Source organism: Geospiza fortis, unplaced genomic scaffold, assembly GCF_000277835.1.
Source record: "Geospiza fortis unplaced genomic scaffold, GeoFor_1.0 scaffold333, whole genome shotgun sequence".
Classification (NCBI taxonomy): domain Eukaryota; kingdom Metazoa; phylum Chordata; class Aves; order Passeriformes; family Thraupidae; genus Geospiza; species Geospiza fortis.
Genome location: NW_005054347.1, coordinates 2,134,212 through 2,156,122, shown reverse-complemented (window position 1 = coordinate 2,156,122; position 21,911 = coordinate 2,134,212). Strand labels below are relative to the sequence as shown.

At 51.6% G+C, this 21,911-nt stretch overlaps 1 protein-coding gene across 13 annotated transcripts in view; it reads right to left on the bottom strand.

Moving 5' to 3' along the window:
* Positions 1-4,752: 4,752 nt before the first annotated feature.
* The window catches only part of PTPRF (protein tyrosine phosphatase receptor type F), a 286,072-nt gene continuing 268,913 nt past the window's right edge, over positions 4,753-21,911 (bottom strand). For all 13 annotated transcript variants that reach the window (XM_031058681.1, XM_031058684.1, XM_031058686.1 and 10 more), the window contains 10 exons: positions 21,023-21,198; positions 15,052-15,171; positions 13,844-13,998; positions 12,272-12,557; positions 10,487-10,665; positions 7,954-8,080; positions 7,607-7,732; positions 6,834-6,988; positions 6,566-6,701; positions 4,753-6,430 (listed from right to left, as the gene is read on the bottom strand). In XM_031058681.1, coding sequence (XP_030914541.1) covers positions 6,362-6,430; positions 6,566-6,701; positions 6,834-6,988; positions 7,607-7,732; positions 7,954-8,080; positions 10,487-10,665; positions 12,272-12,557; positions 13,844-13,998; positions 15,052-15,171; positions 21,023-21,198 — 1,529 coding nt within the window. In that variant the 3' untranslated portion in view covers positions 4,753-6,361. The remainder of the gene's footprint in view (positions 6,431-6,565; positions 6,702-6,833; positions 6,989-7,606; positions 7,733-7,953; positions 8,081-10,486; positions 10,666-12,271; positions 12,558-13,843; positions 13,999-15,051; positions 15,172-21,022; positions 21,199-21,911) is intronic.

The window sequence follows — 21,911 nt, the reverse complement described above, 5'->3', positions numbered from 1 at the left end:
CCGCAGCCCGCCCGCTTCCTTTCCGCATCCCCGCCCGCTCTCCGCCTCCGGGCCCCGGGCAGTGTCGCCGGGTGAAACTGATCCCGGTCCCGCGCGAGGTGGACGCTAACCCCGGGTACATGGGTGCTGCAGCGAGCGGGTGAGTTTCGAGCGCGGAGCGGTGACACCCAACAGGCACCTGCCAGCCGAGCCCACGAGCCCCGCTAATCATACTCCTACAGCTTCCGCGTGTAAACAAAGCCGGAGTAGAATTTGATACTTTGCAAACGTCTGGCAGCGAACGCAGACTGAAGCTGGAGCAGCACCAGGCCCGGCCCACGCCAGGGCGCTCGGCCAGCACCGTCCGGCCGTCCAGAACCGAGGAAAAGCCGCTGCAGCCGGCGGGTGCTGCCAATGATCCAACACCGTTTGTGTCAGGGACTGGGATCTGGCAGTACAGCGTTAGCAGCGGATGCCTTTGAGTGTGTACAGGGCCGAGTGCTTAACACAGCCTGCCTAGGTACACTCACCTCTCTTTGGCTTGGACTGGCTGCGATTTTCACACTCTACTGTGCTAAACGCATTCTAAATCTCCAAGTGCCAGTGAGCAACCTTGAAAGTAAGCCCACAACCCGCCTGAAAAAGCTCATCGCTATCCTCAGAGACCATACATGTTCCCTCATGCCTAAATAAAACCCTAAGTTCACTGTTTTTCCTAATACCTGTTTCCTTTGCTGTCATGCTACAGGCGGGCAGCAGCCCCGAAAGGCCCGATAAAACACCACTCCAAGGTTTTCCGTGTCTGCTGCCTCTCTGACCTGCTCAGATCTTGAATTGCCAGGTATATACAGACCAAACCCCCAAAGTGGATTACAGCAGCAACAGGCACGACACACAGCCTCCTATAAAAAGTCAGACAACTGTCAGGTAACAGTTTGAAACAAATTGCATTTCTGGCCTTTCTGGTGGCAGCTACATTTGTCATCCTTTAGTCAAGAAACACCAACTTTCTATTATCATAGAATCACAGAATGATTTGAGTTGGAAGAGACCTTGAAGATTATCTTGTTTCACACCTCCTGCACTGGACAGGGACACCTTCCACTAGACCAGGTTGCTCAAAGTCCCATCCAACCTTGCCTGGAACATTTCCAGAGATGAGGCATCTGTAAGTTCTCTGGGCAATCTGTTTCAGTGCCTCACCACCCTTGTAGGGAAGAGTTTCTTCCTTACATCTAATCTAATCCTGACCTCTTTTGAGTTCAAAGCCATTCTCCCTTGTCCTATCACTACAGGCCCTTGTGGAAAGCCCTGCTCCAATTCTCTCTTTAGGCACAGGAAATTGTGTAAGGTCTCCCTGGAGCCTTCACTTTTCCAGGCTGAACAACCCTGGCTCTCTCAGCCTGTCCTCACAGGAGGGGTGCTCTAGCCCTCTGAGCATCTTTGTGACCTCCTCTGGAGCTGCTCCAGCAGGTCTGTGTTATTCCTGTGTTTGGGACCCCAGAGCTGGACACAGAGCTCCAGGTGGGGTCTCAAAAGAACGAAGTAGAGGGGCAGAATCACCTCCCTTGCCCTGCTGCCCTCAGGAGACATGAGTCAGCCTTTTCAAGATGACAAGTGGCAAAATGTTCCTGTGAGCAGAAACGTGTAGGCATGGAATATAACGTGTAATTGTTACTGGGGACTGAGATTGCTTATTATAACTAGCAAAAGGGCAACAATGAGCTTTTAATTGGAAGGATCAGTATTATTCCTGCCCTCAGAAATGAACCAGGTCAAACAGGAAAAAAAGAAAAAAAGAGGGAAAAAAAAAATTCACTCTCAACTAGGAAATGTTACAAATGAAAGTGGCAATGTTGCTGAGGACAAGAAATTCGAGGACTGTGGGGGAAGGAGTTGCCAAGCTACTGTGCAGAGTTTGCTCAGATTTTTTCAGTGTTACAGCTATTTATTTTTCCTTATTTAACAAGTATTTTGCCTTTGAAAAACAAAATTTAAAGCAATGGAATCCTGAAGGGATAGTGCTTGGTCAGGATGTTATTTGGAGTAGCTGATCTTTAAAGGTCTTTTCTAACCCAAACCACTCTATGATCCTGTGAGTTCATATCACTAGGAGGCAAGCCAAGCTTGAGCAGTGCCTGCACAGCTCCTGCTACAAGCATCAATAGTAGGCATAAAAAATATGAAAGAGCAGAAGGGCACCTCAGTGCCCAGAAATTCACCCTTGACTGGCTGCCATTTAGCTGCTGTCCCACCTGCCAAACTGTGGCCTTTACAGAGCTGCTTATCTGAGGCTGCATTGGGGCTACCTGGTATAACTAAAGAATGGAAAATTTTCACCACGGGAAAAAAAAAGGCAGCAGTAATATCTCAGCTCCATTGCTTAGTGCAAATATGATTGGTCTGAGACTCCAAACACAAGAAGCTAAAGTATTTTACAGCACCATCTCCAGACCATTCCTTCAGATCTGGAGCTCAGTATGGTACTAATACCAGAGGGTGGGAAAAGTCTCAGGCTGATACCAAAGAAAATGAGGCCAAAAAAAAAAAGCCAGTGGTGGTCAATCCTTTCTAGCTGGGAAAAGCTGAGCAGTGCGGCTCAGGAATGTTAGTACCAAGCTGTGGGAGGAAGCAGGGTGGCTCTGCCTGCAGTGTGCCACAAGCTGTGGTGCTGGCTCAGGGGGCAGATCAGGCTGGCATTGCTGTTGATCCACCATACACCATGTTTTGTTTTTGTTCCCCTTTTATTTTGTGAGATACATAGAAACAATGGAAAATAAATGTTCAAAGAATAAGTGTTTTTAAAATTATATGAGTCCATTCCTTTTGGAGAAGTGTTGGCTTTGTGTGAGCAGCCAGGAGTGGACAAAAGGGGCTGGAGAAAAGCTGTCAGAGCAGCAACTGTTTTTGCTGACCTCTGGGAGCTTGTCCCCTTGCCAAGGTGGCACATCCTCACAGTTTGTGCACTGAGCCTTTCCTGGTCTGTGAGGTCAGCATGAGGCTTTGGCCATGTGGCTACCAGCAATAGCCTTCTCTCTGAGGCCTGGGCTCACTCATGTTATTCTTTGTGCATTCCATGCTGAAGTTCTTCATCCTTTCTCTGCCTCCTTCTGCTTCTACTCAGTCCACAGACAAGCCCACAGGTGGGGAATGAAGTCCAAAGTGTTCCTGGATGAGGAGAAAGAAGGTCCATGCATGTGTGCATATCTGTAAGTGTTCTGGCAACTTTTGGTGAGAATCTCTGCATTCAAGGCTGTACATGGACTAAAGCTCTGTGCTGCTTGTGTGGCAGTCCTGGTGAGTGCTCAGTGAGTGGCAGAGGCATTGTCACCACCTGTAGTTTGGCAGCACAGCCTGAGCACTGTTGCTGCAGCACAGGCAGGTGTTCACTGCCCATCTCCCAGCTGGCTGGCTGCCAGCACTGAGCATGGTGCCCTTCCTCCCCAGACACACCCGTGTGTGAGCAGGGGTTCACTTGCCACTCTGCCATCCTGGGCCCCCACAGCGATGACAATCATCCCACTGCCAGCAACACTGGCACGTGCCCACACACACCTGCACACATGTGCTGCCTCGCAAGTGCAGGAGCTTGCTTTGCCCTTGGATCTGCATCCCCAGTGAGGCTGCCCAACAGCCCCTCAGGCCACTCGGTAGTGAAGCAGTGTAGGAACAATGAGCCAGGCAAGGGGAAAACATTCCTGCATCTGGCACCTACCCAGGAGCTGGTCTGGCCAGTAATATCCCAGCACCACTGTTTAGTGCAAATATGGTTGGTCTGTTTGAGACTCCAAACACAAGAAACTAAAGTGTCTTACAGCCCCATCTCCACACCATTCCTTCAGATCTGGAGCTCAGTGTGGTACTGATACCAGAGGGTGGGAAAAGTCTCAGGCTGATACAAAAAAAATGAGGCCAAAAAACCCAAAACCAGCTGTGGTCAATCCTTTCTAGCTGGGAAAAGCTGAACAGTGCGGCTCAGGAATGTCAGTACCAAGCTCAGTCATGCTATGTGTGACTGAGCTCCAGCAGTCACTGAGGAATCACTATGATGCCCATAGCCACACTAGGGAAAAGCTCATCTGACCACCATGCACTCCCACCCATCGTGGACATGCTGGCCAGGGCAGATTTGGCTCCCTGGGAAAGGATGGAAATACCCCAGGGCCCTGGTCCATGTGGTTCTGCCCCTTGCAGTGGTTTCCCCTCACACACCTGTGCTGTATTCAGGTGCTGATCTCTCCAGGGGCTGACATTTTGGCTTTGCAGTGCACACATGGACAGGGCTGGCCTGGGCTCTCCACACAGAGCAGGCAGGGCTGCCAGCCTGGGCAGGTTTCACATCTGAACAAACGGGTGCTGCTCTGAAGTCAGGAGCTGTGTGACAGCTTTACTGCTGAGCACTAACTGAATATACAACTGTGCTCAGTACTACAGAGCAGCTTTGCTGCAACATCCAGGAGGGTGCCAACAACTGCTATTGCCACCAAAGCCATCACCACTGACCCCTCTCTTTCCTGCATGTCCAACCAGTCAATGCACTCCCCTACAACTGCAGGTGGGCAGGAGGTGAGCACATACATGCACAAAGGGAATTGCCACAGAAGGTTTCCAAGCTCCCTGCAGGCACAGGGTCCCTGCAGAAAGTGCAGCGCACTCATGGCTGGGACATACCCATGGGAAAGAACTTACCTGCCAAGGGCTGAGGAGTGCACCCACTGCCAAAGGGTTCTATGGCCTCTCCTCATTGCAAAAGAAACACACAGGAAAGCCAGCTTGTATGAAACCCAATTATTCAAATTTATTAACATCAAGAATTATGCAATGATGCTGTAGATTTTTTTTATTAACAAATAGAAAACAGACTGTATACAACAGTGACCCCTACAGCACTATGCATCCACAAGGTAAAAATGAATGTGTCCTCCAACATTACCAACCCTGGATTGCTGATTTCAACGTAGCTTGGATTCTTAACATTCGGAATACATGTGATAATACAATTAGATACCCTTCCACCACCTTTATTCATAACTCAATGCACTCAAAAGAGGGCTGCTCACTCCCCATCTTTAGTGCAAGCGTGATATAATAAGGAGTATTAATATATAGTACCATTAAATTAAGTCCAGTAGTCTTGCCACATTGGTTCATTAGAACATCCTGAAGTAGCGGAAAGTACAATATTCTAGTGACTCTTAACATTTGCAGGATAGCAGAAATTATAGATACACCCAACCTCTGAAGCCATGTGTACTCCCCTCCCCTTCCCTGCAGTACCCTGCTTCCAAAGCGAGATGGTCCAGCTCTGCTGTGGATCAGCTGGGCTTGTGCTCCTTGCCTTTGTCAATGCTCTGACGCACTCCACTGGTGAGAGGTGACAGGATGGCGCTTGCACGCACAGAACCGTGGGGTTAACACAAAGGGCCGTGTCTTGCTCTTTCCATCCCCTCCCCGGGGAACTGTGGGACCCCCTTGCTACTCCTGCCCCCTTTCCAGCAAGACACACAAAAAGAGGTTCCAATGTCTGGAGCCCAGGATTTTGGGTCTCTCACAAACAAGGCGACGACAACTCACGTCATATCAGGATCTGCCAATACACACGGTCACTGGATTGGTTGAACACGTATTGTAATAGGACTGAACAGTTTCCAGCTGACAAAGGGACGCTTCTCCAGCGACCCCATATGCCCTCCCAAACCCAAACCTACTAAGGAAATAATGGGGGGGAGGAGAAGACTAAAAAAATAATTGGTAGCTTAGGTCCAGTTCCATGAAATTTCATATTCTACAGAGGATTAAAAAGCCTATGGGGAATGTAGATGGGCAGGAACCACAAGCCAGCTGCTGCGAATTACCAAGGAAGCTGCACTAAAATGGGCAGAACCAGCAGTGACTGGGCTGAAATAAACACAGGGCAGTAAAAAATGTAAAAGCAAAAGGAAATTAAAAAAAACAAAACCCAACTCCCAAAGGTTTGGCGGGTCCAGTTCTGCTTGGGCAAAACATTAAGACTTGCAAAAAATAAAAAATAAAGAGAGAGAAGATTATAAAAACCACTAGTAACTATTTTACATGTTTAAAAAAAAGATCCCATTCCACCCACCTAAAGCCTTGCTGTGAAATGCAGTCGGCATGAGAGAGGGTGAGAGATGCACATGAGCAGAAATTCAGCCAGAGACTGGAAATGCTTTTGGAGTCGGATTCCCTCATTTGGCGCTGGGGCTAAGTTCCTAAATGCCGTGGTCAGAACTGGTTGGCGTGGAGGTCTGCGGCCTGGGCAGTACCTCCACCTGTACAGAAGGACTGAGGAATGGGCGGCTCTGGCTCACAGGGACCCGTCTCCACTCCTAGACATCCCCACCGCGACTGGAGGAAAGCACTGTTACGTTGCATAGTGGTCGAAGCTGCCAAGGTACTCCAGTGCGGCTCTGTAGCACAGCTGGTACTGGTCCTGCAAGGCACCAACGAGGGAAACATGAGCAGTGGGGACACAAGGACAGTGGGCTGCAGGGTCCAACATCCAGAGACATCAGGGCCCTCCCTTCTCCCACAGATCTCCACTGCCAAGCACAGGAGGGGAGCTCACCTCTGTCTGCACCATGGCCGGCCGCTGCGTCCGCAAGGTCTTCACCATCTGGAACATGTCCACCACGCCCTCGTAGCGCATCCTCTCCAGCACAATGCTGAGTGTGATGAACACGCCCGTGCGCCCAACCCCGGCACTGCACAGGGAGCAAGAGGGGCCACTGTGAGTCCTGCCAGCCTCAGAAAGGCTCTGCAGAGCTCCTAGGAGCGATGCAAGCTGCTCCTGGAGCACAGGGACCTGCTCACTGGGGCAAGGCTGCAGTCCTTACCTGCAGTGCACTGTGATGGGCCCATCCTGCCCAAACTGCTCCTTGGTCTTGTGCACCTGCCCAATGAAGTCAATGAAGCCCTCTCCTGTCTTTGGCACTCCCTGTTCAGGCCAGTCTGTGAACTGGAACTGGCGGATGGTCCGTGACTGGCCGTCCTGCAGGGAGAGGGGTGTTGGATGTGAACCATCGGTGAGGGCCTGATCTAACTCCCCTCAGCACTGGTGCTCTGATCTGCTCTTAGACCCCCTGAACCAGGCCAGGTGAGAGGTGCAGAGGCCACAGGTGAGCCCAGGCACATAGTCTGCTGCATGTTTGGGACCTGTCTCTGTTCTCTCATGTTCACCCCAGGGTAGCTTAGCTGAGCAGGCCTTTGGGCCCCTACAGGGTCCATTGGGTCAGTGTTTGGGGCCCAGCTCCATACTAGAACCATGTTTACTGTAACACAGGGGCCCTGTACCTGGTCAGATGCTGCACACAGACTCCAGGTGCAGGGGGACCTGTGTTAAATGCTTGCTCAAATGAGCAGCACAGGCAAGGCAGGGTCTGGTGCTGACAGGGATCCCTGAGCTGTTCATGGGGCTGATACAGCTGGCAGGGCAAGAACCTGTGGAGAGGGGAGCAGTAGTTGGTGGGCAGCAGCCCTTTTTGCCTGCAGTGCAAGGCAGCTTTTGCTTTCCTGTTTCTCCAGGAGCTGTTGCATACTCCCTTGACTGGCCTGGGTAGGGCAGAGGCATGAGAGGCAGAGGAGCTGGGGAGCCAGCAGATGCACTCACCCTGGCATCCGTCACCTTGAACTCCCGGAGGATGTACTGTGGCATGTTGTACTCTGCCATGGGGTCCACTACGAAGTACTGGTACCGGGCAGAGCGCTCTGCAGGCCAGTACTGATGGCACTTCTCCTGTGGATGAGGAGCAGGGTAAGACACTAGAACTGACAAGCTGCTGCTCCTCCCTCCCGCTGCCTGGGTGCCTATGTGGTTGTGGGGCCACAGGGTCAGCCACCAGACAGTGGGGGCTCACCCAGAGCGAGTGGTGCCAAACACAGACTGGGGTGAGCCAAGAGTGTGTGCCCACAGACAGCAGCCCCAGAGCCCCCTTGTCCCCACAGCAGGACTCGTACCCGGCCCATCTCACGCAGCTTTGTCAACATCACCACGATGGTGGAGTCGTGCTCCCAGAGCATCCGCCAGAAATCCTCTGTGGTCTCGGCCAGTGGTCCCTGCGTGGCGATGTAGGCCTTCTGCTGCCTGTGACAAAAAAAATGGTGCTCAGAGCAGCTCCTCAGAGATGGGCAGCAGCTGCTTTGGGGGCCTGGTGGGCTGGAGGCAGGGCCCATGGTACCCGGGAGCAAGTATGACAAGCCAGCTGTAGGATGAGCCATGGGCTCTGGGAGAGAGGTGAGCTGGTCCAGCACTTTTCTAAGTGGTCTCCACAGACACAGTGAGCACAACTTGGAGGACCCAGAAAAGCTCTTAGTCCTTGCTGGGGTGACGGTGTCCCCAGCCCTGCCGCTTGCTGCTTCTTGTCTCCAGTGCTGCTGTTGCACTGAGAGCCCTCTTGGCACCCAGGCCCCCACCAGCAGGCTGACAGCACCCATCTGGGCTGGAAGGAGAGACTGTGCTTGGGGACGATCCCAGCAGCATCTCTGTGTTCCTTTTACTTTCTGCAGTACCCGCCATCCCTCCCATTGCATGAGAAAACACAGCAGCTGAAGCAGGTCACCTGGATTACACACTCCAGACAATAAATGAGGGCAGTGTGGAAACCATGATAACAGTTTTGTCTGCTTTTCTAAAGCTTCAGAATTTGTTTTTGGTTCCACTGCCAACCAGAACACCTTTCCTAATTTTCTGTGCGACCTGCCCCAGACCAGCCTCCAACCTGAAGAAAGCCAACACGGTGCTTTGGACTCAGCTCTGGCATGCTGGTACTGTGGCGCTCTGAGCTCTCAGCCTGGCACAGCAGAGCCCGGGCTGGCTCCACCACTGCGGGGCGCTGGAGCCCATGGGACCAGGGCTGGCTTCTTCCATCCTGCCTTCATCCCTCTACTGGTGCTATTTTTAATGGTGCTAAATTAATGAACGTGCTGCAGGGCAGCTGTAACATGCGGGATGCAGACAGGGGCTGCTTCAAGGTGGATTTATAACCCATAGTAAAAAACAGGGAATGGGGATGCAGAACGATGTGTAAAAGCTACTAAAGATGCAGCATCAGTGATATCTGCAGGACCTTGGGCCAACTGATTTCTTTAGATAACTAGAAGAATGATGGTTCAAAGGAAGGGATGGGAAGAGATAACAGAACTTGGGGATGGGGTTAGTAGCACATGAAATGGTACCACCTGCTGTGATGGCAGCCCTCTCCCTCCCTCCATAGCATCACCAGGAGGCAAAGCCAGTGTTGCTCTCCATCAGCTCTGGAGCCAGGACAGGGGCTGCAGTCCATCTGTCAGACTCAGGCTGCAGCCAGGCAGTGGCCTTAATGACTGGTGGTTTGTGGCTCTGTGCCACACACCCAGGAGGTAGTGAAGGCTCCCTCTGCTCTGTGGCAGCTTTTCTCTAGCCCCTTCATCCCTCCCCATTACTCTGTCCCACCCTGAGGGAACGTGGCTTGCTTCAGTTTCCCAGGGTTGGGATGCTCCCAGGGTTGCTGCTCCCCTTTTGCTCCTTGTCCACTCTTGCCTCCACGTAGCCCTTCTCCCTGGGAACTCTTGCTGGGCTCAGCTGCTGGAGCAGCAACAGAGCACAGAGCTGCTGGCCTGGCTGCACCCACATTTGTTCCCTTTGGCAGTGCCTTTTGCATCTGGGAGGTTACCAGTCCAAAAGAGGCAGGTGGGCAAAGCCAAGTTGGCAGGGACATGTGCCACATCTATCATTGCATCCCCCACTCCAGCACTGATGATGGTGCATGACCATCAGCATGAGGGATGACCTTACAGTGATGGTGCACAGACAGATGACAGGAACAGGCCTTTTATGTGCATAATTGTGATTTGGTTTGGATTATTGTCTAGGGGTTGCTTGGGAAGGGGATGTGGCCACTGGGTTATTCTTCTCCCCTGGCATTTAGCAACTGAGAATGAGATGTCAGCAGACAGATACAAAAAACTTAAGCATTACTGCCCCACTAGATCTTAATTTGTGCTTTCTAAACTGTGTCCTGGAGAGAGTAACGTGGTGATGGACTTCCCAGTGTCCAGCACCAGCCCTGCCTGAGGATCCAGACTCCTCCTAAAATGAAGACATGGAACAAGCCTTGAGCTGCTGCCTGGATCAGCCGTTCAGTGGAAGCACACTCCTAACTCTAGCTGCTACAGCGGGGAGGCAGGTTTGAGTTAGGTACTGTAGATATAAAACACAAGCCAAGGGATGCCTACCAGCATATCCCATAAAACCTCCACAGGAGCCAACACAGACTGCCACTCCAGCCATGTGGACATCTGTCTACAGCAACACAAGCCAGCCTGGCAGCACTCACTCACAGGCAGTCTTCACATATTGTAACTACACACACTGCAGTGTCTGAGAAGATGGAAATAGATAAAATGCAACAAAGTGGTCCCCAGCCCACCCCAGGCGGTCAGGACCAGTCCTTGGGAAAGAGAAGGCAAGCAGGCAGGCCAAGCTGGCACAGTCACCCAAGGTAATCCTTACCTGTAGCCATCTATGAAGCTGGCATTGATGTAGTCAGAGCCCTCGACGCCGCGGATGGGCTGCAGGCAGACTCTTGTCAGCTCATACGGCATGATGTTCACGAGGCGGTTCTTGAATTTGTTGCAAGGGAGGTTGGCACTGATGAAACGTGAGGTATGTGCTTTAGAATTGGCCAGCAGCTGAAAGAGGAGGAGACACATCAGATCCCTGCTGGGGATGCAACAGTCTGAGGGCAGAACCGGGATCCTGGCAGCAGTCATGTAGTGTAGGGGAGACCCAGAGCAGCTCTCTGACACACACAGAGCCAAGAAGCTTTGTACCTCTCTGAGCCAGGGATGTATGCTTGGTGGTGGCAGGGAAGCAAAGCTTTTCCTCTTCCAACAATGTCTCGTTATTTACTTCTCACCCCAAAAGAACCCAAGAAAATGTGAGAATTGTGACAGTTTTAGGTAAAGAAGATATATTTTGGGTTACTGTGAGACATTTTATGGCTCTCTTTGAGTCCCATAACCTGGAGTCATGGTAAATGTGTTACTTAGATCTGCTGGCAGATTCAAACAGTAGTCACTCTTCCTTCCCCCAGCTTCTTTTTTTTTTGTTTGATTTCCTTCCCCAAAAGACTGCCTCCAGCATCTCCAGAACCATCCTTCTCTCTATGAGTGGCAGGTTGACCTCAGGAGAGGCTCTCTGCAGGGGGACAGGGTTGCTTTCTGGGGAGCAGTGCAGCCATGGGAGGCCCTCCCATATCCTGCTCCCCAGGGTTTCCCATGCAGTGGACACTGCCAGGGCACAGAGAGGGGCAATTTCACTACTGTTCTCAAGACACCTTTGGAGAAATGGAAGAAAAGTAAAATTTTGTCTTTCTTACAACAGAATTGCTTGAGTTGAGCACAATTCTGTGGCTCTCCTGAGGAGTGTCACCATGAGATACTCAGGCAGCATGTTTTACTGTTCCAACCCCAGGATACCAGCAGCTCTGATAACCACAGGACAGAGCTTCTCAACTATTCCCAGTTTACATGGAAAGTCAATATTTTGCCTCTCCTGCTCCTTTGTCACTTGGAGGGAATCCCCAGGGTGAGGGTGTACTGCTGCAGTTCATTTCACAGCCTGCATGGTCTGCTGCCTCCCTGCATGAGCTATATTCCCCTGCAAGAGTTCACTGGACTAATGCACCTCATCTGAGAATATGGGCACTTAACTGAGCTCACTTCAGCTCAAGGCTGTAATAAATATCTGCAGTTGGCATATACAGATACAGGCAGAAAAATGTGGACTTGGCTTCTTAAAAATGGTGTGCCTTAAAACACTGCCTTCACCAATTCTAGATGGTGAGGCTTGGTGTTGAGGTGGTTAAAAGATTACAGAGCTTAGCAGTGAAGAAATGAGACCAGAAATGTCTCACATATTTAAATTGGAGCTGTTTCCAGACAAGTTGTTCACAGTAACATCAATTATCACTAACATGATATGCATCTGATTTCAGATGCAGCTCCTGCCGCACAGTGAACCTAGAGCAGAATGTGCTGCTGGGAACTGCACACCCATCTGCCTTTTATATCATCCCCAGAAGCTGCCAATCCAGGGGGGACCACGGCCGACACAAGCTTTACAATTCAAATGTATTTTAAATCACTGCCTACCTGCTTTAGAAACACACAAAAGAATAACTGTCTGTAATGATCCATAGCCCACCTCTCCCAACCCCTGGATGAGCAGCCTGCGGAGCTCTGCGGGCAGAGACAGGGCACTAAAGAAGTGGGGTGCTGGGGCTGCGCCACCAACCTTGAATTCCAGCTCCATTGCAGTGACGCTCTCGCCTGGTGGCACCTGGGTCAGCTTCTGGATGTGGGCGAAGAGGTTGCGCGCGGGCACCTCCGTGTTGCCGCACGTGGCGGCCTCCAGCAAGGCCTCGTGGATGAAGATGTACTGGTCCTCTGTCTGCACCATGTAGTTGCGCTGGGAGCGCATGCACGTCACGTGGCCGTAGATGTCCACGGTCTTCTCGTGCTTCATCCGCTCCAGCATGGCGTCGATGACAATGAAGCAGCCAGTTCGGCCCACACCAGCACTGCAGGAGCAAAGCACACGGTCTGAGATGACACCGTCTCCTAGGGATGTCATACAAGCTCCAACAGTGCTTCAGAGATCACCCAGACTTAGGGCACAACAGAGGAGTAAAGGTTGCTCTCTGTGAGTGAAGCTCCAAACAAGAAGTGACAGGAGGAGGGAGGGAGAGAATCACTGGAGAATGTGAGAGGCTCCTCAGCCTTTCTGCTGTCCCCCTTTCACTGCTGGAGTGGAAAGGACATGGTGTCACCCTGCTGATCCCTGTGGTGGCTGGCAGCCCCTCCACAAGGGAAGGAGAAATGTGCTTAACAGGCAGGAGAGTGACACACACACGTGTGTGTGTAGTCAGAAGACATGAAGAGCAGGCTGGGCCCTAGCACCAGTGAAGTCAGTAATTTCCAGCCTGCTTGCCCCCTAACCTGGGTCACTGTTTCCTCACACATGAAACGAGCATGGCCAGCCTGAGAGGGAAAGCAGAAAGCTGAGGTTATGCACGACTGTACTGAGACCTTCCTCAAGCACCAAATGCCTCTCCACAGCTGTTGGGACAGGCAGTAGCAAACCTCAAGCTACTCACTCTGAGAGCACCCTGAAAACAGGAGATACACTGTTGTGACATGCAAATACAGACAGAGGTAGGGAGCTAGGCATTCCCTCATTTATGGTGCAAGTCATATCCTTAACAAAGCTTTAATACAGCTTGTTTGTGTGTTAATTACACCCCACTACCATCTGAAACAGAGCATGAAAGAAGAGCATTAAACACTGCTGGTAAGGCGTATGCTGAAACAGCAATGATGGAGTGGTTTGCTCAGTAACAGTCCCCTCTTGGCTGCTACAAATAAATCTTGGCTGGGTAAGATGCTGAGCCTTAGTAGACTAATATTTTGCCTTCAGAGCTGCCTTTCTACCCTGTGAAAGAGTATGGCTGTAAATACTTCATATGAATGTTCCTAGAGGTCACTGCATGCAGTTCTGTCAGTGATGTGCATCTGAAGGTACCACCCACTTACACTGGGCACAGATAATTTAATTTTTAAATGGCACTTGCAGTTTTGCAGGAAAATGTGTTTTCTAAGGCTCTCCATATAGCAGTGCTGTTTAATCTGATACAGCAGTAGCAACAGAAATGCCACCATTGCATTACCACTGCTGAGCCTGTTCTGCTGCCAGCCCAAGCATGCAGTGCAGGTTATGCTACGATGAAACCTTTCTCACAAGAAGGGGAGACTCCACTTTCAGACAGGTTAAAGCTCCTGCAGCCAGAAGACAAACACACAGTCCTACCTGCAGTGCACAACCATGGGCCCAGCATCTGTCGGGTTACAGGCCTTGACCCGCCTCAGGAAAGCGAGGATTGGGGTGGGGTATTCTGGCACCCCGTGGTCAGGCCAAGCCATGAACTGGAACTGCCGCAGCTCTGTCTTCTCATTGGAGCCATTCTGTCAAAGACAAAGAGGATTTGTTTTGCATGAGAACATCTCATCCCAGTGCAGGAACCCACTGATAGGACAACAGTCACAGGCACGCAAAGTTCTGTGTGATGATGCATGTACTAGGCTTTCACCAGTGAAAATTTGGAGGAAAAACACAGGTTTATTGCAAAGCTCCTATACATACAGATGCTCTGTAGAAAGGCAGTTTTACAGACAACAGAGCATCTCTGCAGGAGTGGAACAGACTGCAGGGAAGCTGAAAGACTCTTTTCTGCACAGCACAGGTTCACTACCTGCATACTCCCTGCATGTTCAGGGAAAATGGGCATTGGGCACGGAAGGGCTACAGCAGCCAGCTCCCTCCCTGCTCCTCTGCCTCATGGTGTCCCTGGGCAGGGTGATCAGCCTGTGACTGCAGACTGCCCTGCTTCTCTCTGGGCTTGGCTGAGCGGTCTATGCAGCAAGTGGTAGGAATGGCTGTGTGGTTGCTGGGGCCTTCCTGGGGCATGAGTGTGTCCCCCTGAGCACTGGGCTCCTGGCCCAGACTCTGTCATGCACAGAAGCACTTGCTGCAAAGCCTGTCTGCATTGACACTGCTCCTGGCACTGCCCCCAGGGATTTCCAAACACTAATGAGGAAAGCAGCAGGCAGGAGAGAAGGGTTTATGCTCATGTCAAAAACAGCCCCTCCATTTGCATTATTAGTGACAGGAGTGATAAAAATTCACTGCTTCCCATGTTGCCCCTCTAATGGAAGGACAGCTGCTACCTGTACACTCACCAGAGGCAAGAGCACCCTGCTCTGGGGCCCACCACAGAAAGCACACAGAAGAGCATCAATTATCCTGGCCAGAGTCCAGTGGTAGCCAAATGCACAACCTGCACCTGATCTCCTACTGCAGCCCATCTGAGAGACATGGCTCATGCCTGGCCAAGCCAGGTGCAGCCTGGGGCATTGGAGCATGCCTGTGGGCCATGGAGCACCCTGCAGCATTGGGAGGCCTCTCTGCAATACATGAAGCAGCAGCAGCAGCAGCAGCAGCAGCAGCCAGTCCCATACCTTGTACAGCGCGAAGGTGCGCACGGTGTAGGTCGCCAGCTCCACCGTATCCAGCAGGACCACCTGGATCATCCCATAGGTTTCTGTACCCCGGCTCGGCCAGTACTGGTCACACTTTACCTACAGGGAGGTGAGGAAAATGGGTCAGTGATTGGCTGCTGGCTGGGGCATCTGGGATGAGGAACAGGGCTCTGCCCTTCAAAGGGTAAAGACAGAAACAAGTCATTGTGTGTGTGTGTGGCTCTAAAATCCAGATTTCCTTCCCCCAGAGTGTCCCAATCCCCAGCAAAAAGGCAGCACCCGCTGGACCCCTTTCCATAAGACTCAGAATCACAAGCATATTCTGAGCTAAACTGACCTACAAGGATTATCTAGTCCAACTCTCAAGTGAATGGCCCATATGGGAATTGAACCAATCTCGATGTTATTAGCACCATGCTCTGACCAACTGAGCTGATCTCAGTGAGTGGCTACTCATTAAAAGAGGGATTTTCCTTTTCCCCTGGAGCCCTCAGTGGAAGTGGCAAAGGGGGCCAGGCCACCACATAAGAACAACAAGAGCAACACCAGATACCAAGACAGTGAGCAGCAATTCCTAGCAGTGGTTTGTGCCTGCTGTAGTACTTCTCTGCCTCCTGTTTGGTGAGATGGGCATCTGTGGGATGATGGGAGAAGAGCTAGTGCAGCAGGGAGGAGGAAATGGTGGTTTCTGTGGGCACTGCTCTACTCAAAGGGCAGCTGAGGTGAATGAGATGCAGTCTGTATCCCCACCAGCTCCCAGCTACGCCAGCTTGGCGTCCTTGACCCACAGCTGTGGCAGGACAGAGCTGAGTCCAGCACAGTACACAGCAACAGGCATTACCTTTCCCATAACATCCAAAGTCTCCCAGGGTGCCCTGCCAGCATGGCCTTGGGCAGCAAACCACCCTCGAGAGAGGTGGGACACAGCCCATGCCAGGGCTCCAGCCTGGATGCTGTGTCCACCCTCTCTGCCCTGCTGCAGGCTTGAGTGCATTGAGCATCACCAAGCAACACCAATGTGCCCCTGTGGCAGGAAACATCCCTGAAATTCTACCTCTCCCAGGTGTTTCAAAATGGCTCTGCAAGGAACAGATGGCAGCTTAGACACAGACACATCTTGTTCTCCCTCTGCAAGAAGACACAGACTGTGGCCAAACTATCCCTTCAGCCCCCTCCTGCAGGCAGCACTGTCCCATCATGAAAACACTGCTGCTCCCTAGAAACCTCCTGCCTTGCATCATCCTTATCACCCCTTTCCAACTCTGCAGTCAGGGTGCTTTGAGCTACTGGTCACAGCTTTTGTTGCATTCCTCTTGGCAGACAGCCAAACACATCCCCAGGGGCCCATCCCTCTGCCCCCTTCACCTCCCTGCACATCCCTCCCTGCTCACATGCTGCTGCTCTCCTCCTCCTCCTCTTCACAGCTCAGTGTTTTCAAACTACTCCTCATTTCTTTTTTTTTCTGTGAAGCCCCAAGCTCCCTATTTAATTGGCACCCTCAGCATCCCTGTTTCATCTGGTACCTGGCTCCCCCACCCTGCAGAGCCACAGTGCCTGGCTGACAGGAGGAAGACTTCATTCCCACCCATGTGCACCACAGTGAAAATGGTTTCCCACCCGAGGAGAGAGGAGTGAATGGAAGATCATCTGTGCTTGTCAAGGAATAGTAAACTTAATTATGAGCAGAATGTGTTTACATGGCAATGCGTGGGAAGGGAAACAATAAGCTTAATTAGGAATCAATGAAGTTCTGCCTTTTAATTGAAACTACTTGCAGCAGGGTGGGGCTTGTCAGAGCTGAGAGCCCTCATCCTGCACTCTGGAGTGCAGCAACCTGGAGTCAGAGGGATGCACCTCTCCCTGCTTTTTGGGTTCTGCTCACAGTAAGGCCTGCCCTGGCAGAAGTGCCTGGAGCAAGGCTGCCTAATGGGGTACTGCAGGTGCCTCTGCAAGCAGAACAGCTCTGCTGCCTCCTGCCCAGGGTCCCCTGCTGCTTGGGCTGCTGTGCTGCCTTGGATCTGTGGCAACATGGCAGGCCCTGCAATAATCTCAGGATTCCTCTTCCTCACTTGGCACAGAGCATTTGATGCTGACTGGCTGCAGCACCAGCAACTGGGAGGTCACAAACATTATTTCACAGCTAAACTGATCCCATCCTCATGAGTGGGTGCCACCTGCAGGCTGTCTCCATGAGGTCTGAGTTTGTCTGGCCTGGCTTGGGGACGATGTGACCCTCTCTAAGGGAGAGGAGAGCAGCATGGCATCCTGCAAATGCTGGGGGCAGCTGCTTGCTGTGGTCTGCAGGGGATGTTTCAGGGGAACAGCACAGCCTGTTCCTGCGCCTGAGCCTACACCTCAAGGGACACCCAGTCCCCTCCTGCCACCCACATGCTGCAGGGCTGTGTACTCGAGCACAAAACAAACTTCAGAGGAGTTCCCTGTGTGGGATAATAGCAATGCCTGCGCTGGTAATTGAAAATTATTTATTCATGACCAGATAAGAGTCAGTCACATTTTCTGCCAAATTTACCCATAATGTTTATGCCCCATTTTCAAGCTCTGTAAATTTTATGCTGAAGCCGATGCACTGTGGCACTAAAGCAGATAAGAGATGTTTTCTTCTGGCAGTGCTTGTTTCTCATTAACTTAAGGAGCACAGTAATGTCCTGAACAGCCATTTATTGCAGCTTTGCTGAGTGGCTCCTGTTCCTCCCCTTTGATGCCCTGAGCCCAAGAGCAGCCGGGCACGTCTCTTCAGCTTGAGAGCTGTGCTCTGCCCCCAGCCCTGCTCACAAGCTCCAGATGGCACTGCTGTCAGCAAAAGGGCTGGAGCATCGTGTGGCTGCCAGGCTTCTCTTCCCCAGGGCCCTTGAGCACCAGCCTCTTAACACCCCCTCCCGAGGACATGAAATGTCAGGGGAGATCACACTCCAGAGAAGGCTGCTTGGTGCTCTGGGCTAGAACAGAACAACCCACAGCACTGCTGTGGGAGACTTGGCTCTACCAGGCTCTAGGGGATAGCCCAGGGTAGGAGAAATCCTGCTTTAATACCTCTCTCCTGGCAACACAGCCCAGCAGGGACACACCACACTCGCAGCTTGGGGAAAGCTAATCTACAATGTGTGTTTCTGAACTGCCACCAAATGATTCTGAAACTGATTGTAAAGCTTTGAAGGCAGCTAAATTGCACAATCCAGCCATTTCTATCCTTTATGTGCTTCTCACTTTGTGAAAACATGAAAAAGGGAGGATGATTTAGACCATCAAGCCAGCTAAAATTGCAGACCATAAAAGCTGATGCTCTTTAAAGATTTTTTTTCCCCTCTGCAGCTCAGGAATCCTTTAAAGCAGTGTCACCCCCACAGGGCTGCCAAGCTGCTGCTGGTCCTGGTTGGCTTATCACAGCAGTGCTGAGGGTGACCTGGGGAGCTCGCCTGGAAAGGCAGCAGAGCCTGCTCTGCAGCAGGCAGCTCTCCATGAGGCCCTGCTGCCCACCCCGGGCTCTGCAGCTGGACACACAGTCCTGTGCCTGTGCCAAAGCGCCTGGGCAAGGGGACTCAAGCAAGGTCACCCTTGGGTAATGCTGTGATGCCATGTGACTGCCTGGAGCAGTGCTGTCCCACAGCAGCACGAGCAGCAGCAGGCAGCAGTGCTGCAGGGACCCAAGGGGTTACATCAGATGAAGTTTGAAGTCTCTGGAGCAGAATGAACTGCAAAACAGTGACTCATGTTGAAAGTTTGGAGCAATGGGCAATGACTGGGATTAGGATCTTCACTGGTCCCTAAAAGGTGTGCTCCCAAGAGAGCTCTAGCCCTCACCAAAAGGGCACGAGGAAAAGCAGAGCAGGAAGGTAGCTAAAAGTAATCTTGGCTTGGAAGATGCTGAAAAAGACAACAAAAACCACCAGAGAAAATAATCTCCTGGAAGCCCACATTGCAGCTCCCCACCAGAACCCTGCTGTGAGGGAATGCCCTGAGACACCTACAGGGTACAGCAAACACATCCAGAGAAGTCTTTGCTGTGGATCACTCGTTCAACTCAGGAGTGACCAGGCTTCTCCACTGCCTCTCCTGGCAACCTGCCTCTCCCACAGTGCCAGAGAAACTGCCCACTTCTCATTAGGGCTGGGCATGTGCCAAAGAGGCAGCAGGACTTAGGCAGGCAGTGCCAGGGAGCAAATGCAGGGGTTTGGGTCTGGTCAGGTCTGCCTGGAGCCCCTGGGCAGTCTGCCCCATCAGGCAGGCTGCCTGAGAATCTCTGAGGGCTCTGGTCGCCTCCTGCCCACAAGGATTCAATGTCACCAAAAGCCTGATCACATGGACTGTGTTTGGGACAGACAAACAAAATACTGCAGGATAGGATGGGGTGTGCTGGGGGGAGATAACACATAGCTCAGCAGCACAGACATCTCAGGCAAAGACGAGTCCCTCTGGGGTCAGAGGAAACCTGTTATCTTCAAGAAACACGCACCTTGGAATGCCTTGCTGTAACTGAGAAGCCCAGAAGTTAAGTGAGTCAAGATTCCAGGCATGGATTTATTTGGCAACCCAGAAGGGCTTTTCCTTGTTCTTCAAATATATGCTCTGTTATTGAAATGTGAAGGCACAGAAAAGTCCTCATATAACCCTCAGCTGCAGAGCACAGTGGATCAGAAGCTTCTGATCTTGCTTAGCCCCGAGTGTGCCAAGCCCTGAGCCACAGGGCAGGTCAGAATCATTTCCCTGTCACCCCATGTGGATGACAGCGGCCACTGGACAGAACAGCCAGGACTCTGCAGCAGGAAGCACAGTGCAAAGCTGGGGCTGGATCTCTAGAGACAGCTCATCTCCAAGGAATGCTCTTTTTCCCTACAGGCTGTAGGGCATTTGAAGATGCCAGGAAACCCATCAACAATGCCTGTTTTTCACACATTAGGAAAAGCAGGTCTGTTTTGCCATGGTGATTGGTGGTTCCAGCCACTTCCTCCCAGTCAGGGTGGGCTGGGACACTCCTGCGAGCATTTCGGTGCTAAAGCTTTGAAAAAGGAGGGAGAGCATGCAGGCAAAAGTTTTAACTAAACCCAAACTTGACCATTTCTGCTTCTCAAGAATGAGCTTATTGGGCTAAAAATAATCAGTGCTTCACAGCTTGAGTGCACGAGCCCCTTCTGCTGTTGGCATGGCAACACTAAAATATTCTGCTAGTACAAATGCTCACTGCTAAAATTTTACTTTTAGGAGCAAACTGAATCATGAGAGGCAGAAGCTGCCTCATCCTTGGGCAGGCTTTGCCCAAAGGGTGAATCTGGGTGCAGGAGCACTTGGTCACAGCTCACAAACTCCTGCTTCAGGGGCTAAGAACCTCTGTCACGAAAGCTGTATCATCTGCAGTGAGGGCTCCCACTCCTTCTCCAGCTCATGCCTTCCCCGTGGTTTGCAAGCAGCTTTGCGTTTATTACATCAGAATATCTAATCCTGGCAGTGTAAGCTGATAATTTATACATGTTGTCATTGGACAAGGCACAAATCAGTCTTGTTATTGCAATGAGACCCTGTCAGCCATTCCCCTGCATTGCCAGAAATGCCAGGGCCCTGTCAGGCTGCTGGATGCTGCTGGTCCCACCCAACAATTGCAGCTTCTCAGCTTCTGGGGTGGTACACACCTTCCATCTCAGAGCTTTCCTTTCCCCCTTCGATGCGAGTGATGTGGGTACGAAAGGATGGGTACACATGCAGATATGCAGGCAAAATAGAGCTAAATGAGCAGGCCAGCAACAGGAGGTTTTGCCACCCTTTTGCCCCACAGGGATATGCTTACGAGGCATTTGTTGCTGGGCTGTATGAAGCAGTGAGGCACATCACTGGAGCTGCCCCTCACTGGGTGCCCTTATGCCTTATTGCTGTGAAGCGCTCCCATTCCTCCTTTCTTCCCCCCAACAGCTCCAGAAAAGAGAGAAAGCACACACTGTACCCTGGACTTCTCCTCCAGCCTGGTCATCATGACTATAGTTGCTGTTCTCTGTTCCCACACCATCCTCCAGAAGTCGCTGAGGGTTTCTGGCAGCGGTCCCTGTGTGGCAATGTAGGCATTCTGCTTCCGATAGCCATCGATGTAATTGGCGTTGATGTAATCACTGCCTGGGACCCCTGCGGGGGAGAAAGAGGGCAAGAGTTACTGGGGTAAGCCCACAACCCTGTACCCACTGCTCTGCTGGACCCCACAGGCAGGAGAAGAGGCTGGCATGTTCACAAGGCTCTCCTTTATGGGGTGATGTCAGGATCTCTCCCAGGGATCCTGCAAAGGACAGGGATGGTGCCTGAAAAAAGAAGAACCCTTTGTAACTCCCACATTAATGCAACAAGCAGGCAACACCAAAGCAGAGAGACAGCTGCCACACGCACACAAAGGAAAATTCACAGGCAGGAATATTAAGGAGCTCATTCGGCCCCAAGCAACTGACTGAAATAATTGTCTTAAATTCACCAGCAATTTGTTATGGTCCTACAGCACCTTTTAAAAATGAGGCTCCTTTATTAGCTTGTCTCTGTTAGCAAGGGATGTCAGGCAAGGATGTTTCCCCATTCTTCCTGCAAGGACAACTATCCCCAAGGAACCAGAGATCTTCCTCCTACCACCACTGAAAGCCTTCAGTGTGAGACCCCTCTGCTGCCTACTGGCAGAGGCTGCTCCAGCCCCCACGAGGCCTCCACCACTTTAAGGAAAGGAATTTTTCGTAAAGGCCTTTAAAATGCAAACACATAGTTACTAAAATAAATTTGGCAGAGCAGAGGCCTGAGGCTGCTTCCAAACCCTGCTCAGCATGGGCTGCCCAGGCTGCAGGGATAGAGAGCAGCAGGAA